Source organism: Canis aureus, chromosome 31 (assembly GCF_053574225.1).
Source record: "Canis aureus isolate CA01 chromosome 31, VMU_Caureus_v.1.0, whole genome shotgun sequence".
Classification (NCBI taxonomy): domain Eukaryota; kingdom Metazoa; phylum Chordata; class Mammalia; order Carnivora; family Canidae; genus Canis; species Canis aureus.
In genome coordinates this window covers 4,884,873-4,908,690 of record NC_135641.1, presented here as the reverse complement: position 1 = coordinate 4,908,690, position 23,818 = coordinate 4,884,873, and the positions used below count along the sequence as shown (strand labels likewise).

Here is a 23,818-nt window from a genome sequence, read left to right as displayed (position 1 = left end):
TGCCAGCTGTTTCTGGCCTTCCAGGTCTCTGTGGAGAGGTCTGCTGTTAATCTGATATTTCTCCCCATCTAAGTTAGGGATCTCTTGTCTCTTGATGCTTTAAGGATTTTCTCTTTATCTTTTGGAATTTGCAAGTTTCACTATTAAATGTCGAGGTGTGTTGAACGTTTTTTTTTTTGGGGGGGGGGCTCTCTCTGTCCTGGATCTGAATGCCTGTTTCCCTCCCCAAGTTAGGAAAGTTCTCAGCTATGATTTGTTCAGATATACTTTGTGGTCCCCTCTCCCTCTCTCAGTCTCTTCTGGAACCCCAATTATATGTAGATTCTTCCTTCTCAAGCTATCATTTATTTCCCTAACCCTTTCCTCATGGGCTCTTAATTGTTTTTCTCTTTTATCCTCAGCTTCCTTCCTTGCCATCAGCTTGTCTTCTGTGTTGTCACTCTCTCCTCCACCTCATTTACCCTGGTCATTAGGATCTCCAGTTTGGATTGCATCTCATTTAATTGATTTTTAATTTTGGCCTGATTAGATCTCAGTTCTGCAGTAAGTGTCTCTAGAGTCCTTTATGCTTTTTTCCAGAGCCACCAGTAGCTGTATAATTGTGCTTTTGAATTGGGTTTCTGACATTGTATTGAAATCCACTTTCCATAACTCTATGGCAGAGTACTGTTTCTGGTTCTTTCTTTTGTGGTGAATTCTTCCTTTTAGTCATTTTGTTCAGTGCAGAGTGGCTTTATGAGTGGGCTGAGTCAAGAATATGAACCACAACCTAAGTAAAATCCACCCTAGATGATTCCAGTGAGGTCAGAGACCAGAAAATGAAAATGAAGATCAGAACAGAATAAAACAAAAGGACCACTAAAGTGAAAGACAAATTTTAAAACAAAGTAGTAAAAAATAAAAGGCCAAGAACCCCAAAGAAGAAGAAGAAAAAAAAGGAAAAGAAGTAAATAAGAAAAAAGAGGGGGACTGGGAGATGATGGTGGTGAGGAAGTGGTAGTGGAAGGAGAAGTACTCTACCTGAGGGTCCTAGAGGGTGATCCTTTTGGTTCTGAGTGTATTTTGTTCTGTATGTTAGAAGATGCTCAGTCCCAAATCTATATACACCAGCAATATTTGTAGAGAGCCCCAACCCTGACCACCAAAACATAAATGAGATAAAGAGGGGGCAGATAGGGAATGAAGAGAGAATATAATCTCAGAATGAACCAGCCCGGTGTGCCACTTGGTTCTGGGTGCATGCTGGTCATGTGTTAGAAGGTACTAACTTCCAACATTGTAAAGCAAAATGAGGCAGAGAAAAGCAAAAAAACAAAAACCCGTATCACGTATATCTCCCAAAATTGACTTGAATACGTTGAAGGGAATCTAGGGGTGGAAAATATATTTAAGATATATAATTGTAGAAATATGAAAGTCAAAAAGGAAGAAACTTAAACATGAAGAGGTGGTAAAATATTGTAGTTAAGGTGGGAAAAGAGAAAAAATATTGAAAATTTTTAGTCTGACATAAAAATGAGTTTAATTGAAAAAGGAAAAAGAAATTTACAGAAGGGACCCTCTAATTGTATATATTATTTTCCCTTGATTTTCCTTTGGTCCTGGAGCTTTCCAGTGCTGCTCGGTCCAGAACTTGCTCTTACCGTGTCCTTCCAGCTGGTCTCTGGGGGAGGGGCCTGCTGTGCTGACTCTCAGGTATATGTACCTGTGGGAGCTGCCCGCACCCTCCCTCCACCCCGCCAGTGCTGGTGCCGGCTCAGTGGAAGCTGACTCTGAGTTCTCTGTCCCCTGGGGGCCTGATCCCCCAGGCATAGGTTGACACCAGGAGGAACACCACTACTGGTGGTGGCCAGCTCCCCAGCCCTGGAGTCAGCTCCCCAGTAACCACTGCAGCTCCCAGTCTGCACTGGCCTAGGTGCTCCCAGGGCGGGGGGCGCTGACCTGCACAGCTGGGGGCACCCGGCAGCAGGGGGGGAGCATCCTCACTGTCTTGAGCCCTCTCCACCCCCGCCCCTCCCCGGGGGAGCGTAGGATGTGGGGCTGTGTCCCCAGCGCCCTGGGATCCAGGGCCTATGCTGCTGGACCCGCACTCCAGGGGGCTCAGTGCCCCCAACCCCCTCCCGGAGCCCCCTCCTGACCCACCGGCTTCTCCCTGAGGCCCCACTGGCACGCTCCAGCCCTTTACGAGACTGGCTGTGGTGTAGGTGCACTTACCCCGGACGCCCCTCCTTCTCCTAGCGACCCCAGGAATGGAGGCATCCCTGCCCCTTCTGGGATACTGCCCGAGTTCCCTGCTGAGCACTTTTTCATCTGGGAAGAATCCAGTGCAGATTTTTAAAGTTCCCGAGTCTCCCTGCCCCCTTTAACCCAGCTTCTTGCAGGCCCCTCCCCCACTTGGTTCTTTATTTTTTCCCACCTTCCTACCTTGCTAGAAGCGAAAACCTTTCTCTCTGTAGCGTCTGGCTGTCCTCTCTTTAAGTCTCAGGTCGAGTTCACAGGTGTTCAGGATGGTTTGCAAGTTATCCAGGTGAGTTGGTGGGGCCAGGTGAGGTGAGGACCCACTCTTCTGCCATCTGGCCCTGCCTCTCCCTCAGTTATTTTGCATCAGTGTGGAATCGTGGGTATTTATTTTATTCTCTGGATCATAATCCAATACTATCATTATTTATTCTGTTACTGAAATTATTCCAGCTTTGGCCATTAAGAGCTCCTTTAGGTTGGCGTTTTGGATTTGGACATACCCCATCATTTTTTGTGTGCTTCCTTGCTTTCTCACACCACAGGATTTTCCCAACTCATCTTGGGTTTTTCTTGCTGCAGTCCTAGATCAGCCATTTCTCCAAGAAGCCCTCATTCCTTTTTATTGGAGAATGAAATGAAAAGCTAAGATCTGGGTGCTAGGTGTGCTCATTGCTGTGTGTTATCATGACCTTTATGTCTTCTCAGTGGACACATATTCATACTTTCCTGTGTACACACAAGTCTGAATTCATGGTCTCTCTCTGTTTTTTGTTTTTTAATTTTTATTTATGATAGTCACACAGAGAGAGAGAAAGAGAGAGAGGCAGAGACACAGGCAGAGGGAGAAGCAGGCTCCATGCACTGGGAGCCTAACGTGGGATTCGATTCCGGGTCTCCAGGATTGCGCCCTGGGCCAAAGGCAGGCGCCAAACCGCTGCGCCACCCAGGGATCCCGGTCTCTCTGTCTCTGAAGTGTTTGCACCTATGTAAAGAAACAGGACTTCATCATACTGAGACCTTTCTTTTCCCACCTGATAAGTTCTCGCACTGCAGGTTGGCACACTCTGTGCTCAGAACTTTGACCCCATCACACCCATTCTCAAACTTCTCCATTGCTTCTGAATTCCTTGCCGGCACAAGGAATTCACCTCTTCACAGCCGCTTCCAGGAAACTGAGGTCCCAGCCGCTGCCCTCCCTGCCTTCCCCTTCCCCGGCTGTGGCTACAGTGCCCACCCAGCTTTTCTGTCCGCGGGCTCCCAAAGTCACCCTGGGTCTCTCTTGCCTGAACTTGGTGCAGACTCTTGCAGTGAATTCTGGTCATACCACCAAAGTAGAAGTCAGCCTTAGAGGTCATGAACCTACTTCAGGGAAGCTTCTGCCCCGTGATTTGGGTTTTCTACCGACTTTGCCTCGGCGCCTTCCACTTACTGACACCGGCTCATGGGCTGGTTCCATGCCTGTCAGTCAGGTGGGTTAGATTATCACTCCTCACAGGTAGCACTCATGCAATGCCTTTACCTAACATAATTTATCTTTACACACTTTATAATGGACCACATTACGTAGTAAACGCTGTATAGTAACCTCACACTTGCACAAATAGAAGCCTGCCTTCCTTTATTCCCGTATTCCTTCTGTGTTAAATTTCTCTCACAGGTGTGAACTCGACGCTTGAATAAGGCAGTTACTAGGGAAATTTCACAGGTATCTTAGCCAGAATTGTATTCTTTTTTAAGCATCAGTCCCTTGTTCTGTAGTAAAGAACATACATTGCCCATAAAGTAATTAATTTCCCAGATAGTTCGTTTTTTTGTTTTTAATTAATAGCCCTTGTTTGGCAGTCTGTATTTTTGGAAAGGGATGAAGTAAAATACTTAATAAAGATTATAGCAAATGAAGCCTTAGAATGTCAGTTACCTTGATTTCCTTTAGGACATAATTTTACTACCTTGTGTTTTTGTTTTGTTTTGCCAATAAGAGAGATGGGCATTTATTCAGTAATAAAGTTTTCTTGCATAAAAAGTGCTCTGTGCAGAATGCCGCCTCTTACTTGGTCCTGGCAGGAGTACGCCATCTGGATCTATCTCAGGGGAAAAACAACCTTAGCTTTGCTTTTTGGTCTTTTGAGAAGAATATGAGACATATCCTACTTTGTCGCAGTTTGTTTTAGGGAACTGTTACAGGTGCTCAAGACAGGTTTCTTTGGGTGCTTTGGATTTCTTTGTGGTTTTTTTTTTTTTTTTTTTTTGTAGTTGTGGATTGTATGAAACTGAGAAAGAAACCAGAAGTCTTTGCTATTTTCACTTTTTTTTTTTTAATTTGAGAATTTTTAAATTTTTCTTTGCAATTAACATGGGCGTTGGGGAGGGAGAACACAAGTTTAACTTTTAAGGAACTAAAAAGACAACATTTTTTCTTAGCAAACAATAAAAGCACTCAAAATCGCTTATGCTCTTAGGTTAAATAAAACAGAGATAGAAGAATTGCTACTCAGAACTTGGGAAGCCAGTGTGTGATTTTGTTAAGTACAAGCTTCAACCAATAACACCCCTTTAGGAAACGTTTAAGTAACTGAGGGCCACGTTACAGTTTTAGACATGTGAAGAACATTCCAGGTGACTGCCTTAGAGCAGGAGATGGGCCATCACAGTACAGTGTGGAGAGCACTGTGAATGCTTCTCAAATTAATGAGAAACAGGAGAGTGCACACACTTACCTAGAAGTGGAGAAGTCAGATTTCGTGATTGTTGAATAGTGGAATATCGCCTATGAAGTCATTGTGCTGTGTGAGACAAGGAAGAGAACACATGGAAACTTTCAAGGAAAGAGTAAGTGTTACTGTAGGCTAGAGAAAATCTTCAATTTCTGAAATGGACAAAAATGAGCTTTTAAGATGCTTTAGTAAAAACGCCTTTACAAATCACAAGTAAAGATTTTTATTTTCACTTGCATGGCTGCTGCTTGTAAGAAAGGAGGAAGATGTTTCTAATAAGTGAGGAGTGGCATTTTAGCACAGTGATGTAACCAGTTGGCTGTCGACCGAATTGCGTTGCGTTTCTTTCTGTTATCAAGTCACATCAGGAGGCACTATTTGTTGTATGTCTCAGGGAAGACCCCCACGCAAACCTACACAAAGCCCAAGTCAGAAAGCCCGGCGTGGGGAGGGCATCCGTCACTTGACACTTGAGCGAGTAAGGAAATCGCAGCTTTGGCCAGTGTAGAAGAGAAACATCTGGCTCTCGGCGCGCCCTCAGAATTTCCGTGAGCTCCAATTAGAGTCAGTGCGGTAGGATGTAATCCGGGCGCCCACCAGCCCGCTCGGAGAGGCAGCTGGAGAACAGCGCCAGCAGCCGCCCGGGAGCCCGGGAGCCAGGAGCCAGGAGCCTGCTTTCCTGCTCGGCTGCAGACGGGAGCCTGGGCTGCTCCCAGGCCGGACGGGGCAGCAGCCCCCACCATGCCCAACGGAACCCAGCTGTCCCGGGGCGGCTCAGCACACCGTGGCGGCGCGCAGCCTGGCACCTGCAAGTACTGGATCCTCGACCTAGGTACACGCGTCCGCCATCCTCAGAGTGGCCGCTGGCGTGGTCACTGCATGCTTTGAAACAGAAATGTTTGTGCTTTAACGCCGAAGCGTGGTATCTGCTGCCAGCCGGGAAAGGGGCTGCGTGGGGCTGTGCTGTTGGCGGGCTCTCGGAGCGGTCGAGGAGCTGATTGATTGCTCGGCTGGAAGGCATTCTTAATATCTGGGGCCTGCTTTTGATTATCCTTTCTTTCTTGTAAATGGCATGTAAACCGTCTGATCTTTGCCACAAATTGCCTACTTATGATTTTAGTTGGTCTTAGGTATGTTTTAGGTTTAATTGCAGGGAGGCAGCTCAGACTATTCCAGAAAAATGGCAGTTTCCTGCATTTATATTTAGATTCTCTGGTCCCTCCTCTTAGGAACTGCAGGCATCTAATAAGATAATGTAAAGTTTTGCTCCGGCAACACCCCGTGTATATTCAGGGGAGTGAGTGTGTCAGGCTTTGGCTTTACACACAGAGCTGAGTTAAGAAAATGTGATTCCTGTAAAGGTCATTTGAGAAGTCAGTAAGGTCCATGTTGAGGAAAAGCAGCAGGATACAAAAGAATGAAGTGAGGGGAGAAACGAGGTCTGTGGGTCTCCACGGAACAGCTGCCCTGCAGCACTCCAGAGGAGGCTGGCTTTTCAGCAGCCACTTTCAACATCTGTCCAGACTGCGTGGCCATAAATGAGTTTCTCAGTAGGCTGCCTCTGGTCTACAAGTGGGGATGACTCCTGCCAGGATCTCGGGCCTGGCCCTGGTGCACTTCTGAGGCTTGCCCTCACTCTGACCAGCCGCTGTTCACATCTGTGCTCCAGAAGCAGGCAGCAGGAGGGACACTGAGGAGATCTGGTGAGACCTTCTGGGCGCTTCCAGTTTATGGTGAGCTCAAGAGAGGAGAGATGAGGTGGAGGGACCCATCAAGAAGGGGCTGAGGGGGACATGGCACTGTTTACACATGTGTTTGTTCATGAAATACTAGAAGAGGACAAGGAAATTATTTGGCCCTGGGAGAGATAAGTGTTGGCTGCGTGAATATCAAATTTGTTGGTGTAAACATTATTTTTATAAATACTCTGTGTAATTTTTGTTCACAAAGCTATCAAAACGTTTCTGAGTCATCGACCGTAACTTTTATCATATACATGGTAGTTTCATCGTTTGAGAACGGCCTTCCTTCTGGAGGTGTCCAGGCTGGGCAGGTCCATCAGTGACACCACACACTAGGCATTATTCTGTACCAAGTGGGTGAAAGTGGATGATCCATAAGATCTCTTCACTGAAAATAATAAGAACGTCTGTGAAAGATAAAGAACAGTTTTAAGAAAGTCTCATTAAAAGTCTAAGCCACTCAGTAGCTTGGGGTCTTGAGAAAATCTCCGTATGTCTCTGAACCTCATTTCTTTGTCTGCAAAATGGGAGTAACATTCAAGCACCACTCCCAGTGTCGTATAAACATCCCCAAAGCTTAGACCAAAATATTTTAATGAGCAATTTGGCCAAGAGATAATGAATTTTAGAAGACATGCCATTCTCTTTTTTTTCTCATAGCATTTTTATAGAGAGAATTTGAATCCTAGTGTTATTTTAGTTCTGTAGAAATTCTTCTGAAGGGACATTATTTAACTTTTTAAATACTAGAGGATAGTTACACTATCATATTGTTCATTTCCCCTAGCTATACTCTCATTCTGGCAGTTCTCAGATTTTAACGGAAAGTCCAAGTGATGTTATTCAAGCCGTCACCACAAAATTTTTAAGCTAACACAAATTTGGAAAGAAATTGATACCCACTGGAATTTTCATGGGAAAAAAATCTAATCTCTTCACAGTAAAGGATAGATAAGAGAAAGCAAAACTCTAATTTTTTTTTTTCCTGGAAAAATACGACTGTCCATCTCTTCCCAAACTTTCATCGCAATTCCAAGGCAGTTTCCAAGATTCCACATTATATCAGAATGGTATTTTAATACATGTGATTCTACTTATTAAATTGATTATGGGGAAATAGATGTACATCAGTTTGAAAAAGAAAAATGATTTTGAGTAACCCAAGAAATAAATCCCAAAATAACTTTAGAATACGCAGCAAATCAAATCATAGAGAGTGATTGCAGAACCGTTCTTTAGACAATCTGGGGGTTCATTTTTTTGGAGTACCTTGGGGAAAGGCTGTTTTTCTGCTTTTCTGACATATTCATTGAAGCATTCTGCTTCAAATGTGAATTACTCCTGCTTGGAATAATTTTCCTGAAAGCCCGTTTTATGTGCAGACCTTGCCATTACCAATAACTTGCACAGCCATAAGCCCGGAGAGTTTTACTATGAAGCAATTGTTAGGAAAAGAACTCAAGTTTTAGGTAAGGTCAAGAACTATAAATTATCTTTTAAGACGGTTCCTGTGGGAGAGCCCAGTTACTCTGATAAGATAGTGGAACTGTTGAATTTGTTAGCATTCTGAAATAAGTGTACTCTTTTATAGGACACATGGAATCAATTCCAGTGCTGTACATATTCTCCTAAGGAAAAGCATAATGCAGTGACCCTCCTAACAATAAGCAGATGCACATGCAAAGCCAACTGTGTGCCTTATCATTCTCCTGAACCCTCTTCAAATCTCCTGTTTCTTTCTTGAAGAATGTGGATTCTCACCAATGCAGTTTTTGTTTTTATAAATTAAAGGAAAACATTTGAAAGACTAAATGTAGGGAAGATGTCTCTGCTGAAATCTCCAGTGCACACCTGTTCTAAAAGTATGCATGTGGGTTCACAGCCCTGCCCACCGCTGCTCAGGGATGCCCCGTGCTCAGGACACTCCATTTCCTGTGTGTTCAGGGAAACCTGAACCAAAGTGCTTAGCACAACACTGTATTGTTTCAGCTCTGAAAGCCTTTCACATGAGTTACTGTGCAAACTAAATTCTATCTCATACCTTTTTTGCTCTTTATGTGTTTTTAAAGTAGTTAAAGACAGGCTGTGCATGCTAGTGTAATGGGAATAGTGTTGTTACTGTAGAGGTCCGGCCACCAGTGTCTCCGTCTTCACTGACCCCTGCGGATGTGACCTCGGGTAAATCCTTGTGAATCACACTCAACTGCAGGTTCTTCACCTGCACGCATGTGTGCATACTCAACACATGCACACACACACACACACACACACGGTCCTGCTGCGGTTGTGTTCTCTGAAAACTACATTAAAGGTTATTTTTTCCTTGTGAGCAAACTGCAGTTTTAAAATAATTTTGTTTTCTCACTTTTCACTAATCAGAGATGTATTTGTCATTCTGAACTTCAGGTGACAGTTTTGGGAGACAAAAATCAAAACAGTGAACACACTGGATTTGTATCTATGTCCAGCCAAAAGGCAAAGAAAGGTAAACTTATTTAGCCTTACTTAGAGTAAACATGAAGTTTTAAAGTTTTCAGATTTTGAAGTTAATATTAAAAATAGACTAAAAAGGTCCCTCCAAGTCCCAGGTTATGAGCCTTCAGTAGAAATGACCTTTCTGGCTCTGGAATCCTTTCTTCCTCTAGATAAGGAGCAGGCCCCCTGCTCTTCAGCTGTGATCTGTGTTTGGTATGTACTCTTTCTAAGCATATTTCTTCAGCCAGACTTCAGGATGAACACAAATTTATGGCTTTTTATTCCAAAGAATTTCCTGCAGGTGCTCGAAGTTGGCCTTGTTGGTGAGCAAGCAAGTCCATAAACCCAGGGTAGGTTGCCTAGGGGTGTGGGGGTAATGAGGCTGGGAATTAGCCCATGGAGACTCCCTGAGGACTGGCTGGGGACATGAGAGAGGAGCCACAGCCCACATGCTCCCAGTCAGCTTTTACAGTCCTCACATCAAACTGTACACAGAAGCACAGCATCGCCCCAAAACATATCATTTCTGTGAAACTGTACACTAACGGTTAAAAAAAAAAAAGAATTTACAGAAGGAGAAGCAGAAGGAAAAAATACAAACAGATGATGTGTGGACACATTTCCATTTTTTTCTAGGCTTTTTCTGTGTGAAATGATGTATATTTTACTCACACTTTGAAAATTCAACTCTAAGAAACTGTCCTAGTCTTAGCCATTGTCCATTTTCTCAAATGCGTAGTTGAGGAAAGTTTCTCTTGTTACCTCTTGTTAAAATTAAGAACAAGCCACACAGTCCTGAAGATGGACTTCCACCTTGCAGTCTTGCAAGATGGAAAGACTAGAGTTACCCTTCTGTCCGGGGTCGCAGCCACGGAAACCTGCCCCGGGGGACCAAGTGTGAAACTCGAAGGTGACCCCTCTCCCATTTTCATCTCTTAAAGTTGCCAGGATCTCCTAAGACGTGGCCCAGGGGCCCAGAAGTGTGTAAACAAGGGAGTTTTTGGTGACAAGAAGGGGATGTGCCTGTCGTGATCGGGACCTAGAACTGAAAACTGAGCGTCCCCCCCTCATTGCCCCAGCCCCAGAGAGAGCCCGCACACAGTGCACAGCACAGCTGGCCTCTGCCTCCAAGCCCACCCGGGGCTGAGCCCACACGAGGCCAAGCCCACACGGGGCCCACACGGAGCCCACACGGAGGCTGAGCCCACATGGAGGCCGAGCCCACACGGAGGCCGAGCCCAACACTGAGACTGGTTGCGCACCTCCTGCTCTTGCTTCCTTCCTGGCCGGGGGCACCGCCGTCCTGCCACAGGGGCACCAGTGGAAGCCAAGGACGCAGTCTGCACCACTAGCTGGCCTTCGTGGCAGAGGTGTTCCCTTCCTTCCCTTGGTCTCTGAGCCTGTGTCTGTTCCCTCCTGGAGCAATGCCAGGCCTCCCTTCCCCTGTGGTGCCCAGCTGCCTGGAGAGCGGGCCGTGGCCGTGGCCGCGGGGCACAGGGGGCTCGTAGCAAGCTGCTCGCCCCAGCCTGGGCTCCGGGGCTCCTTCGGGGGCCCAGCGGCACAGAGATCGCCCCCAGTGTTGGATACACGAACAATTCCAAATACAGTTGCCCGGACCGTCTTTTCTTTGTGTTTTTTTGGCTTTTGTCACTGTCTTGTTATGTGCTATCCTAGGATAGGAGTGGGCAGTTTTCAAGAAATTGCAGAATGGTCCTGTGAAAACTAAAATTCAGTGCCATTCAGTGTTCTTGGGGGGGTGGGGCGGGGTGGGGTGTGTTTAAAATCAAACAAAAAGTTGAGGTTTGTGTCCCCTCCACCCCTCGTGTAGATGAAGGGGGCTGTAGCTGTGGGGACCGCACATGCACACCTTGGGCTTTTTGTCTGAACTTTGTTTACTGTTTTCATTCCAGTTCTCAAGTGCTTAGCTTTGTAAGTTAGAGCAATGTTTTCCCTTTGGTAGAGGTATTATTAAAATATAATTGTGAAAGGGATTCCTAACTGGTTAGGGCTTTTTTTTTTTTTTCTTTATTTTTGAACCAAACAACCAGCAACCCTAAGATAAAATGTACTGGATATTGCTTTGTGGTTTGTGGGGGGAAACCATCCATTTCCTCCTTCACCTGGGCTGTAACTCTTTCCAAACTTACCCTGCAACCCCCTGAGACCGGAGCTTCAGCTAACCTGCTGTGCAGAGGACATGAAGAGTGATAACCGCTTGGCAGGCTCACTGCAGAACATTCCGGGGCCGGTTTTTTTTTTCTTCTTAATGCTATGTAAAAATTAGTATATGGTTATATGAAATGAGTTATGTGGCTCTATGAAAACAGGAGATTGCATGGTTGATAGCATATTTCAGTTAGATGTGTTCTTAGGCGATTCATGCATTTGCTAGAGTGTCAGAAAAAGGCTTTTGCTTGCTGGCATTCTGGATCCAGTCTTAATTAAATATGATAAATTTGTACATAAATGAGGCATCTGTCAGTACCTGAAACAAGTCAGTCATGCAGTTCAAACCACTAACTACAGAATGTTCTTTTTAACCATTTTGCATGGGAGTGTCTTTGTGTATGTCCTGCTTCATTTAGAGACCATTTCAACTTTAAGGAAATCTACAGGTTGCCCCCTAAGAAAATCTTTGGTTTCTTCTGTAAGAAGGTAGCTTGATTTATTTCATTTTTTTTTTTCTGACAAGTGATAATACATTAACCAAAAGCATAAATATTCATCATGAAGACTATAGTTCAAATGTAAGCCTCCTTCAGATGCTGTTGGATCTTTCACCGCTAACAATTTGTGTTTAATATCAGGAACGGTTATGCCCGTGGGTTAAACATTCACATTTCTTAGTCTTTGAATCTCTGAAAGGCGGAATCACACGAAGGGAATGTTATGCGAGCATCACAGGATTACTTATTTCCCCCCAAAGTAGCTTTCTGTTCCCTTGAGTGATGATTATCTATTCAGGGTAATAATAAATGCTGTATTGCCCTGGGAATAGCTTCCCAAAGGAAGAAATTAAGAATCAAGAACCCATTATTTTATTGCAGAGAAGAACATCATTATCCATAATGGATATGGTCAGAGGTATACCAAGTACTAAGTAATCTAGTAAACACACAGGATTTGTTTTTATGATAATCTTTCTTTGTGGCAGTGATACTCCTCCTAAGTAAGCTTGTGAAAAGAACAACCTTTTGACTTTTGGGAAACACAGAGGTTCTTAGCTTCCGAAAAAGCCAAACAAATAGAGGAGTATTCAGAGTTTCCCTGCTCCTGAGCTGTCAGTAGAGTAGGGCTGAGAGTGGCCTGCTGCGGGGTGTCGCCGTCGCCATGTGGTGGTGCCCAGGGGCTCCTCACTCACGTGCAGGGCACTCTCCTGCAGAGCCTGCCTGGGAGCAGCCTGGCTTGGGGCCACAGCTTCTGTTCGTTCATGGAGGAGAGAGTAGTAGAACCAGGTAAGAGGCCAAAGGCCCTCTGCCCCTTGGCCTCTGCTGTCCATGGGTACCACACAAGCATGGGTCACCTCTGCTGCCCACGACTTCACACAAAGTGGCACGGTGGGGCCCCTCAATGGCTAGAGAACTTTTCATCTGAGTGCTGATGCCACATTGCCTCTCCTTCTCATTTCCCAGCCAGCATGTGCCGGAGAACCATGGAGTTCATGTGTTTGGAGTGTGGGGGCTAGGCTGCAGGGTATCAGAAAACTAATAGACATAAATGTCTGCAGCTTGCAGGATTTGTGTGTGTTTTTTTGGGTTTTATGCAGTTTTTTTTTAAAAATGTCTTTCTTCCATCGAGCAAGAATATTTTTGAACATCTGCTTTTGTCCTGTGTAAAAGTCAGGAGTGGGCCCAAATCCCCTCCCTGTCATCACTGGTAAGATAGCTTCTTGGGGATTTCTTTTCCCTCTGTGACAGCTTAGGCTTTTGGTTGCAGAAAAGCCTGCTGTTCATCTCTGCCCAGAAATATATTTCAAGGGCTAACTCATGTTAAAGGCAAAGAAAATGTCCCTGTTATCCAGAGAAAACAGGAACATAGGCCAGAAGCTCTCCTCAGACAAAGCCAGTGTTTGTCCCGGGCAGAGGAGGTTCACATTAAGAAGTAGGCCCCAACATAAAAGCAGGGTTTAAAAAGAAAACAAGAACTCTGACAACATAGTTGTGGGTTTGTTTTTTTGGTTTTAGTGTTTTTTTTTTTTTTAAGATTTTATTTATTCATGAGAGACACAGAAAGAGAGGCAGAGACACTGGCAGAGGGAGAAGCAGGCTCCACGCAGGGAGCCCAATGTGGGACTCCATCCAGGACTCCAGGATCACGCCCTGGGCGAAGGCAGGCACTTAACCACTGAGCCACCCAGGCATCCCCATAGTTGTGTTTTATAGCGGCGTGGTTTTCAGAGTGTGGATGTCAGGTTCTCCCCCAACACCCTGGGAGTGTCAGGTCAGCAAGGCCCACCACAGCCACTGCCCCTTGAGCAGGGGCTGGTCTCTACCGTTCCTCACTATGCTGTCCTCTTGCAGTGTCCTGATCTCAACAGAGGACAGCTGCCACACGTACCTTTTCCTAAAAGCCAACAGTCTGGTGATGACCTGTCACCAGCTGCAGATCTACTTGTACCAGAGCATTCCTGATCCAGCAAATGAGCCAGGGCCTGTTTTGTTCAGGGCACAGATAACTCCATTCTCTAGATTTGTATTAAATTCCTTACATTGATCCGGACTCCCCCATCCTTTCTGTTATCCACTATCAAAAATGGCTCTCCTATTATTTCATTTCTGAGGCATTTTCAAATTTCCACTTTAGCAATATGTGATATTCTGTTCCTCTGATTAGCCACACAAAGGATTATGCCATCTGCTTTCATTTTAATTTAGTTTCTTCAACTTTCCTTATTGGAAATCCAAGTGTTGAAATTCACGTGGAGAAAGATCTTTAAGAGGAGATGCTTTACTGACTAGAAATTCTGACAGGTTAGCATTCCCCTTCCAAGAATGAATTCAAGAGGGAATATGATGCTTGCAGCTCTGCATTTATTGACATAGCCACCTTTTCCAAAGATTAGGTAATGTTTTAAGTGTTTTCAGAAACCACGCTAAGAACAAATAGCACTTAGCGATTTCTCGAAGAGTCAAAAGAGCAAAGTTTGCACATGCAACTTCTGTTTTCGTGTTTGTCTAGTTAGATAGAGGTTACAACCCTTGTGTCTCTACTGCTCCTCGTGCTATGTGGTGGCAAGGAGCCATTCTTTTCATGGCATGGCTCCCTAAGCACAAAACAGGGAAGCTGCTCTTTCTGAGCACACACACCCTTGCTTTCAACCTCCACCAACAGAAAGGTTAGAGAGATTGTTTATATTTGAGTCCATTTGTTTCTGGTTGAGTCTGTTTTAATTGATTCCAGTGATGACATTGTGTTCTTCTACTCAGGGGTCTCTTGAGGTGGGCTGCTGGTGAACACTAGTGTGAATGCGTGGAAGGGGGTTGCACAGGGAACAGTGAGTGTGCTGGTCATTTATGTGCATTTTCTCAGGCAGCAAAGACCATGTGTTCTTCATTATAGCACAAACCATGGCCAGGCTATGCTGGACCTTTGGTTGAATCTAAGGATTATTGTAAAAAAACATACACAACTCGGGAGTTCAGTCATTCTCTTCATGTTTTCTGTGTTTACTTCATACTTGAAAGCAAACATAGAGCTCACATTTTTGTGTTAAGGACTCACCTTTCAAGTTTGCTTCTAATGCACTTGCCACATTTTTCAGTCTATTACCATTCCACAAATTCTAGTGCTCACTCCTATACAGTCTCTAACTTTGTAAAAAGATTATTTCCTGTGTTAATGTGAATTTGTGTGACAGTTTCAGTCAGAGTGAAGCCTGGAACCGCAGGACACTTGAGCAGAGGTCTGTGCAGGGAAGCAGATAGCTGGCTGGGGATGTATGTCCACTCTGAGTCTGTGTTTCAACCCCTGATGCACCTGTATTAATGCTGAGGGACAAATTAAGAATCGCTGATTCACATACAAGATGAGTGGAACATATAAGTGTAGGGTAACTGGAATGAAAAGTCAATCAAGAAAAGTTTTCAGATGCTTATTCACAAATAGAATATAGACTTAAGTTTGGAAAATATAAAAATACTTGCTGCAGTATTCTGAATGCCAAAAGTATAACTGTATCATTGGGCAGGTCAGTTTCCTCTTCATCACGTAAAGATCCCCCCGGTGACACCCAGCTTCGTCTCCCTAGTCATTGCCATAAATTAATATGCTTAGTCTGTGGAGAGCATTGTAATCTCTGTGTAATGCAAAAAGAAGATATGATCCCTAGAAATGCATCTGGGAGAATAATTCACTGATTAGCTCACTTTTTATGTGATCTTCAAGGATTTCTAGTGCATTATGGCCCTTTTCTCCCTTCCAAAAAGATGTTACCTTGATTCCAAAAGCAGGAAATTAAAAGCCAGGTTGAAAAGTATAGAGAGGATAGTCATTTACTCAGAAAATTTTTCTCTGGAATATTGAACCAACACAGTCAGAAGCCATAAGCTAGCAACTTGTTCTTTGCTCCATTAAGTAATTTTTAGATCTGATTTTCTGTAGATTGTGATTTTCCTGGTATGATAGGAGAATTTCCTAAATTAAAATGTGATTTGCTGCATTGAATTCTTGACAAGAGGTTTGAGAAACTGCCGAAGACCAGGTGCACCTGATTAAAGCCTGACCGGTCTGTTCTAAAATAATCTGATGAATTATTTTCAGACATTAGAAGCAGCTGCCCCAAGTGTCCTTGGATTATCTTTCTTCAGTGCATAATCTTTCTCTAGGAGTAACCGCGATGTAAACATTGCTTCCCGTCCTTATGCCCGAAATTCTATGTTAGCAGTTTGCTCTGGGCGCCCGCCAGCCGAACTGGGCTGCTCTGGGGTAGCGCGCATCGGGACCCCGCGACGTTGAGCATGTGCAGTGGGCAGAGAGCGGGTTCCTTCCGAGCTAGCCGAGGCCTTCTGGGAGACGGCAGGAGCATTTGAGCAGGAGTGAGCCGCGTGCCGAAAGCCTCCCAGCCTTGAGTGTGGCAGCTGTGTGGCGGCTGTGCCTCATCAGGCGCCGCGGGGTCCGCACTAGCCCTGCAGGTGCGGCCGGGCACGGCCCAGGGACGGTGTGGGGACACCGGGCAGCGCGTGGTGAGGCGCTGCAGCTCGGGCCACCTGGGGAGCCGCCGCTGCCACCCTCGCCGCCCCACCTGCTGTCCCTGGCCTGGGGCTGCTGCACGTCCTCTGCGCTTGTTCGAGTCACACTCTGATTTTACAAAGACCGTGTGTGTTCCTTTCCTGCCATCAGCCGGGTGAGGACTCACTGTCACTCCACGATCAGGAAACTGAAGCACCCGCACGGCCCCCAGGACCCAGTGGGAGGGTGGGATGGGGCTAGAGCCCAGCCCCTTGCATCTGAGTGACTAGTAGTCTGTAAAGGGCTCACTTGAAGGTAAAGCAGGCTTTAAATTCTGGAGAGGGGCGCCCAGCTGGCTCAGTGGGGGATCGCCGGCCTTCGGCCCAGGGCGTGACCCCGGGGTCCGGGGATCAGGATCAAGTCCCGCATGGGGCTCCCCACAGAGAGCCTGCTTCTCTCTCTGCCTGGGTCTCTGCCACCCCCCCACTCCCCACCCCCGTGTCTCTCTTGAATAAATAAATAAATAAATAAAATCAACTCTGTAGAAACAATGTGAACAAAGCAGCAGACAGCTCTGCCCTCCTGGATCCCTGTGCTGTGGAGGCAGAAAAGGAGGAAAGGCCGCAGAAGTGCCTGGAGGGAATGCAGGGGTTTTGGTGAACCGTTTTCCACGTTGGGCTGGAGTTCTCCACTCTGCATCTGGGCGCACATACTGCAGTTGTGCTCTCCCGCACTTAGAAACATCCTGAGACTCTCTGCCATTGTGACTTGGGGAGAGGGTTGAAATGAAATGTGATCCTTCTTAGCCTGCAACTAGCAGGATATGGTCCTTTCTCCTTTTTTTTCTTACGTTAAAAAAAAAAAAGTGCTTTATTAATCACAGATGTCTCACACACAGTGACTGGGCCAAGCGGGTGATCTCCCCTCCCCGGGCAGTCTCGATGTTGTGCACTCACACAGTGAAACTCCTTCCTGCAAGGGGCCAGGGGTCAGGACTCCTGCTTTCCCTCCTTTCTTGAGCTTCTCTCCCCACCCCCACCCCCTTTTTTTTAAGAAATCTAGTGTGGACTTTGTGTGAACTCTGACTTTGGCAAAGAAGCCGTCCATGGGGCTGGGTTCCCTCAAAACAAGAGGAGATAAACCTGAGCTGATTTCCTCTCTGCAGGCTTCAGGTAGGCCACAGATGGCTTTCTCATGTCCACACTCGGGCGCCTCGACTGTGATGGACTGATAGCATCACCTTGCTGCTTCTCTTCTTAATAAGGGACGCGTCATTTAAAAATGGAAAGAAATGAAGTAACTCTCTGGGTTCCTTCATTCATCCTTCTTCTCAAAATGATTTTGAGGATGTCCTTCTCACCACACGAGGCTTGTGAATACCAAGATGGTTATCCCGAGTCCCCGTCTTCTGGGTGCTCACGGTTGCATAAATACAGTGTAGCAGGAAGTCGGGTACGACCAAGGCGTCCTGGAGAAGCTCGCCTCAGCCATCCTGCATTTGTAGATGGCACTTCACAGTTCTTTCATCCCGTGATTTCATGCAATCCCATGGTAGCCCTGTGAGAGGAGGAAATCCAGATGTCAGAATGTCAGCCGGGGGCCATGGCAGTTGAGTGGGAGAACCAGGCTCAGGCTGAGACCCTTTGACAAGTCCAGGCTTTCTTTGTCACACATAATTGATCTCCATCTGGACCTTGAATCCCTGGGGTTTCCCCAAGCACATTCCCAAACAACACGTGGTTGTCTGCAGCTGTTCTTGGGGTGAGAAAGCAGTAGTACTGAGTGTTGAGTCTTTTTCTTCCCAGAAGTTAGGAGTTGAGGGGAAGGCAAGAGACAGTAAGTGAAGATGGGAAACAGGAACAAATACAGTTTCTTTGAGTTGAACAGATGAGTTTCCATCATATTTCTCACATCATTTCGGCCCCCAATCCTCTTTCTGTCCCCGGGCCCCCAGCAGGCGTGACTCCACCCTCACTCAGGGCTCCTGGGCCTGCCTCTCCCTTGCAAGAAAGCATCGCCTAAGGCAGGTCATTGCAAGAATAGCCTCAGTCCACCTTGAATAACCATCTTGGAAGTACCTTATAAACTCAGGATCGTGGCTAAAGTTAGCTGTTCCTTGTAGCTCCTCTCACAACTGATGAGGCTATACCACCAATCAGGGCATTGCCCTTCACCGTGGTCCCCTTCGGTTATCCGGCAATGCGCTCAGACAGGGGGTGGCCTGTAGCTGGTAATAGACTTGTTCACTCCCTGTTTGTCATTTATTCAGTGTATACTTACTAAGCTCCAGGGATGTGCCATACATCCTGCCGGCAGCTGGGCGTGTAGTTGTAAGCAAACCAGACCCAGCGCCCGCCCACATGAAGTCTGGAGCCTAAGGTCACAGTTGGCTTCCTGTCCTGACAGTTACCCAGCTGGGAAATTACCGACATGAAATAGTTACTTGGAGGCGGGGCCATAGCTCACTCCGCCTGGCAGTACTTCCGTACTCCCGTCTAGTCCAGAGCAGAAGAGGGGGGGTTTAGGGGAAGGGGGCCTTCCCAAGCAGTATTTATACCTGGGCAGGACACTTCAGACCCCCCACATCACCGCCACCAGGAACTCTTGTGGGAAAGGCACCTGTGTGCTGACCAGTGATTTAAGGTCTTCCCAAAGAGATAGTCCAAGCTCCGTGTGTTTTGTGATTTGCACCACCTCGTGCCCAATAACATTAGAGACTTTAGTTCCACTAGGTACCATTAGGGCATGTTTAATTTCAGGTTTTGTAACAGAGCAGTTGGTCTACTGGTTAGAGTCTTTTCTTCACTTAACTAAATAAATAGGCTCTTTATTTCATTTTACTAATAAGTTTTTTAAAATAATTTTTAAGTTTGTAAATTCCTGATTTATGCATTATGTCACATTCCAGTGAAGAGCAGAACATGAACTGTTACAGTCCACTGATTTGGGCAAAAGAAATTTGTGTATTATAAAAAACAAATTACTGTTTTTTACAGTGTCAAAAAGATGAATTGAGCATTACTATTAAAGACAAAGTGGAAAACGAAGGCATTCGTCTACTTTGCTTTTGGTTTTGGTTATTTTTTTTTTATCACTCATCACCAGAATTAATTATCAGACCTGCACTACATAAAATAACTGCTAATCCTAGAGACAGGTGAAGAAATTTTCCCTCTACCTTTTCAGACTTCTGAAATGAAATTGTTTTTTGAGGTAAAATTTAAAATTCATCAACACTGTAGAGAGGTAGCAGGCTGTCTGAGAGCAGGCAACTCTCGCTCACAGGGTCAGGAGGGTGTAGAGGCTACTTAAGGTTCAATAAAATTTTTTTCCTTAGTTTGTAATTGCTGCAAGATTTTTCTAAGTCCTAAATATTCCAGGGAAGTGAAACAGTGTCATTAAGTGATTTGATAAGCAGCGGCTCAGGGAGGGCACTGAACAGCAAGCAGTTCATACAGGTGAGCTGTAGCCTCTGGCAGCTCTGCCTCCTCCCAGGGCCCAGGAGGGGATGTCCAGGCCACCACCACGGTTGTAATGTTTGAGCTGCCAGCTGAGGAGGAACTCTCTTTTGAATTTACTTCCCAAAGTACAAAGAACCAAACCCTGTGCAGTTGAGCCTACAGAGAGAAGCTGGAGAATGAGTCTCCAGTTGTTCCTTCGGAACCCCTTCTACAGCCACCATCTCCTCTCCAAGTAAGGCTAGAATGCCCTGGGAATTGGGGCCCACAAAGCGTCTGGGAGGGGCTGCAGTTCATGCCCTCCTGCTGCTGGCTCTGCTGCCTGGAGGAGAGGTCCTCGTGCTCAGAGGAGGCCCCAGGCTCCCGCCCATCCACCGTTCTCCCACTTCTCCGTGACCTGCAAGCTGCTAGACAAGGACTGTCCCGAATGCCAGCGGGCATCCTCCTTTCACTTTCGACTCACGTTATATGCCCCACCACTCTTGTGCCACGTTCCCTCCAGTTCTCATCTGTAGGCACAAGAACATATGTGAGGCTCCTTTGTTGGCTTCGCTGGTGCTCCCCATCACTCATAATGCATGAGTATTCCACTTATGAACATGAAGATCTGTTTTTACTAACGTATATGGGCCTCAGTCTTCCTGCCTCCCTCAGTTCACACAAATGCAGGGGGCTCCGTCAGAGACAGCTCATCAGAGGCTGGCCAGCCCCGCGTACATCCGGCCTCCCCACGTGCTACCTCCACAGGCCTTTGTCTGCTACACTCATCCAGCTGAGTGGACACACGTCAAAGACGTGATTGTCCTTCATATGTGGGCTATGATTCAACTTGCTCTGCCTCTTGAGGCTGGAGATTTCTGATGTTTCCATTCTATACATAATACGTGCCTACTGTGTGCTAAGCATCAGGGCGGGCTCTGCGAGTACCTCAGGTACCAAGAGTAGGTGAGACCTTCATGGAGTGGACATCTTTGTGATCTGGTTACATGAGTTATTCAAGCCTAGTGCATTCAAAGGTCAGCTTCAGTGCTGCCTCCTTTGTGAGGCCTTCCATGATCCTTCCGCTTGATTCCCCTTCTTCTCAACCTCCCAATAGGATTTGTACTTGCTTAAAGCAGGTGTCATATTCTGCCCTAAGAGCCATGTGGTCCTAGAAAGTACTACATGGTGGATCCTGTGGGTGAAGGAAGATTTTATTCCTCTCTGTCCAGGGTCAGGTACAGGGCTTAGCTCCAAGTCTCAGAACAGTAAATGACTGAAAAATATCACCTGCTATGGGTAGCACAGATTCATGCTAATAGTTGGAACTTAAAAAAAATAAAAATTTTAAAGCAATTCCTTTTTTTTTTTTTTAAGATTTTATTTATTCACTCATGAGAGACACACACAGAGAGACAGAGACACAGGCAGAGGGAGAAGCAGGCTCCTACAGGGAGCCCGATATGGGACTCGATCCCAGGTTTCCAGGATCATGCCCTGGGCCGAAGGCAGACACTCCAACCCCTGAGCCACCCAGACGTACCAAAAAAAAAAAAAAAAAAACTAAGTTGAATAAATTTTCATTTGGCATGTAGATTCTCCAGACCTTCTCTTGCTTCTGTCTGTCTTGTCCCTCCGCCAGAGTTCCTGAGGCTTGGCACTGTTTCCCTGTTTGCCCTTTCTCCTAAATCAGCACCTAAGAAGGTTGCTAGGATAGTAGTTCCAGGGCACATTTGCCACCTTAATGGTTTCTTGCTCTTCTTTCTCTCCAGTTGGTACCTGAGGAAACAGGGTATGATGTGGAAGCGTTGTAGTGACTCTCATTTTTAAATACAGTTAAAAATAAATGAATGAATACATATATACACATTTATGTATTGATTAGTTCTGAACCAAGTCTAGCTCTGGGAAAATCTAGCTTTTTAAGAATGAGTGATCCTGTTTCAAATGTGTCATCTGTTTATGGAAGATTATCCCTTGTGCCTGTACAAGGCATAGCCCAGGGCAGGAGCAGGATGGCAACTAGACAGGGATCCACTGTCTCGTCCCAGTGTCTGGAGCATGAGTGGGAAACTGCTGTGGACTCTCTGGCACCTAATCACAGGATTGGGAGGGATTAGTGCTCCAGCTTTGTAACTGCAGCCCAAATGTCTGCAGTGCCTCAGAGGTAAATAAAGTGAATACAGGTGTCTGTATAGTAGGATCTTCTCACAGGTGAATTTTAATATATTTTCTTTTTTTTTTTTAATTTTTATTTATTTATGATAGTCACAGAGAGAGAGAGGCGCAGAGACACAGGCAGAGGGAGAAGCAGGCTCCATGCACCGGGAGCCCGATGTGGGATTCGATCCCGGGTCTCCAGGATCGCGCCCTGGGCCAAAGGCAGGCGCCAAACCGCTGTGCCACCCAGGGATCCCTATATTTTCAAGGCTTCAAAAGATTTGGGAAAATAACAAGCATAATCAGTGATCTTCTCCCTCATTCCATTTTTTAAAGCATAAAGCATTTACTCCATTCCACTGTGGTGACACCCTAGAGTCCAGTGTGCAGGAAAGGGCCAAGCAGTGTCCAAGGTCACCGATTTTCACTTTGTAAAGTAATGCCTCATAACTGCATGGATTTGGCTAGAGTCACTGTTTCCTAAGCTTTTTTATCTCTTGTTTTCTCCTGAAAAATCATTAATTTGGGGTTGACTATATTTTTGAGATCCAGTGAGTAAGAAGATTCATTAGGATATATTTTCTGTGAAGCATTTTGGTTACTTGAGGAAGGCTTCCCCTCACATTTCTTTTAAAAATGTGTTGTTTTTGTTCATTCCTGGTGATATTTACTTGGACGTAGAGTCCCTTCAGGCTAAGAGCAAAGACCTCCCCCACAGTGTAGACCCAGCGTCTGGCCACAGGCTGGGTCCCCCCAAACCAGCCAGCCCTTTCACAGCCACTGCCTGTGCTCTGACACAGCATCCTGGATGGGCGTCACCTGCCCCAGGGCCCGACCGACTCCCACCCATGCTGACTGGGCTGCACACACACGTGTTGGCCTACGGGGTTGTACCTGTGTTCACAGGACTGGTTTTTAATTTCCTTTAAAATCTTGCATTGCTTTTGTCTATCAAGAAAATGGATGAAACATTTTAAAAATTCTGTCTTCTGACCCCTGGGGTATTTTAAGTGATGAGGACATTTTCTGTCTGTGTGGTAACGATACTTCAGGGGGGCGCCTCGGGGGGGAGAAGAGTCGTCCTGGGAACAGGCCAGCCTGGCAAAGCTCCGAGGGGCGTGGGCCCGGGAGGCTGGGCCTTCCCTTCCGGCAGAGCCCCCGCGGGTGGCCGAGCGCAGCCCAGGGCCCCCCCGCCCTCCGCGCGCCCCCCGCGCGCCCCCCGCGCGCCGCCGGCTGGCAGCGGCAGGACGCGGGGGATTCCTCCGTAGGCCTTTCGGTCAGCCCGCTGTCTCTCGTCCTGCAGACTCGCTGTCCGTCTCCAGTAACGACGCCAGCCCGCCGGCGTCCGTGGCCTCCCTCCAGCCCCACCTGATGGGGGCCCAGAGCTCGCCAGGCCCCAAGCGCCCAGGGAACACTCTGCGCAAGTGGCTGACGAGCCCGGTGCGGCGGCTGAGCAGCGGGAAGGCGGACGGGCACGTGAAGAAGCTGGCGCACAAGCACAAGAAGAGCAGGGAGGTCCGCAAGAGCGCCGACGCGGGCTCGCAGAAGGACTCGGACGACAGCGCGGCCACCCCGCAGGACGAGACTGTCGAGGAGGTGAGGCCGGGCGGGGCTCGAGCCGCCTAGCGCGCCCCCCGCCCCCCGCCCCGGGGCCGCCCGTCTCCCGGGTCCGAGGGATGGTACCGCAGACCCCAGTTCCGTGTTTCCCGGACGTCCCTGGGGCTGGCCGCCGGCGGTGACGACCTGTACGGCCGCAGCTCCATGTGCCACGGCCCAGAGGGACGCGGCCTCGCGCTGCCTCCCCACCACGCACTAGTCTGTCCTCAGGACCAGTCCCCGGGGAGGGCACTTCTCAGACCAACACGCGCCCGATTGTTTCCAT

At 46.8% G+C, this 23,818-nt stretch overlaps 1 protein-coding gene across 5 annotated transcripts in view; it reads left to right on the top strand.

The window, feature by feature from the left end:
- TRIO (trio Rho guanine nucleotide exchange factor) overlaps positions 1-23,818 on the top strand; it is a 354,258-nt gene that overhangs the window by 289,300 nt on the left and 41,140 nt on the right. For 4 of the 5 annotated variants that reach the window (XM_077879549.1, XM_077879552.1, XM_077879550.1 and 1 more), the window contains exon 35: positions 23,240-23,532. In XM_077879549.1, the coding sequence (XP_077735675.1) occupies positions 23,240-23,532 (293 nt within the window). Of the gene's footprint in view, positions 1-8,288; positions 8,967-23,239; positions 23,533-23,818 lie in introns of those variants that run through there. The other variant, XM_077879554.1, reaches the window with a different exon arrangement.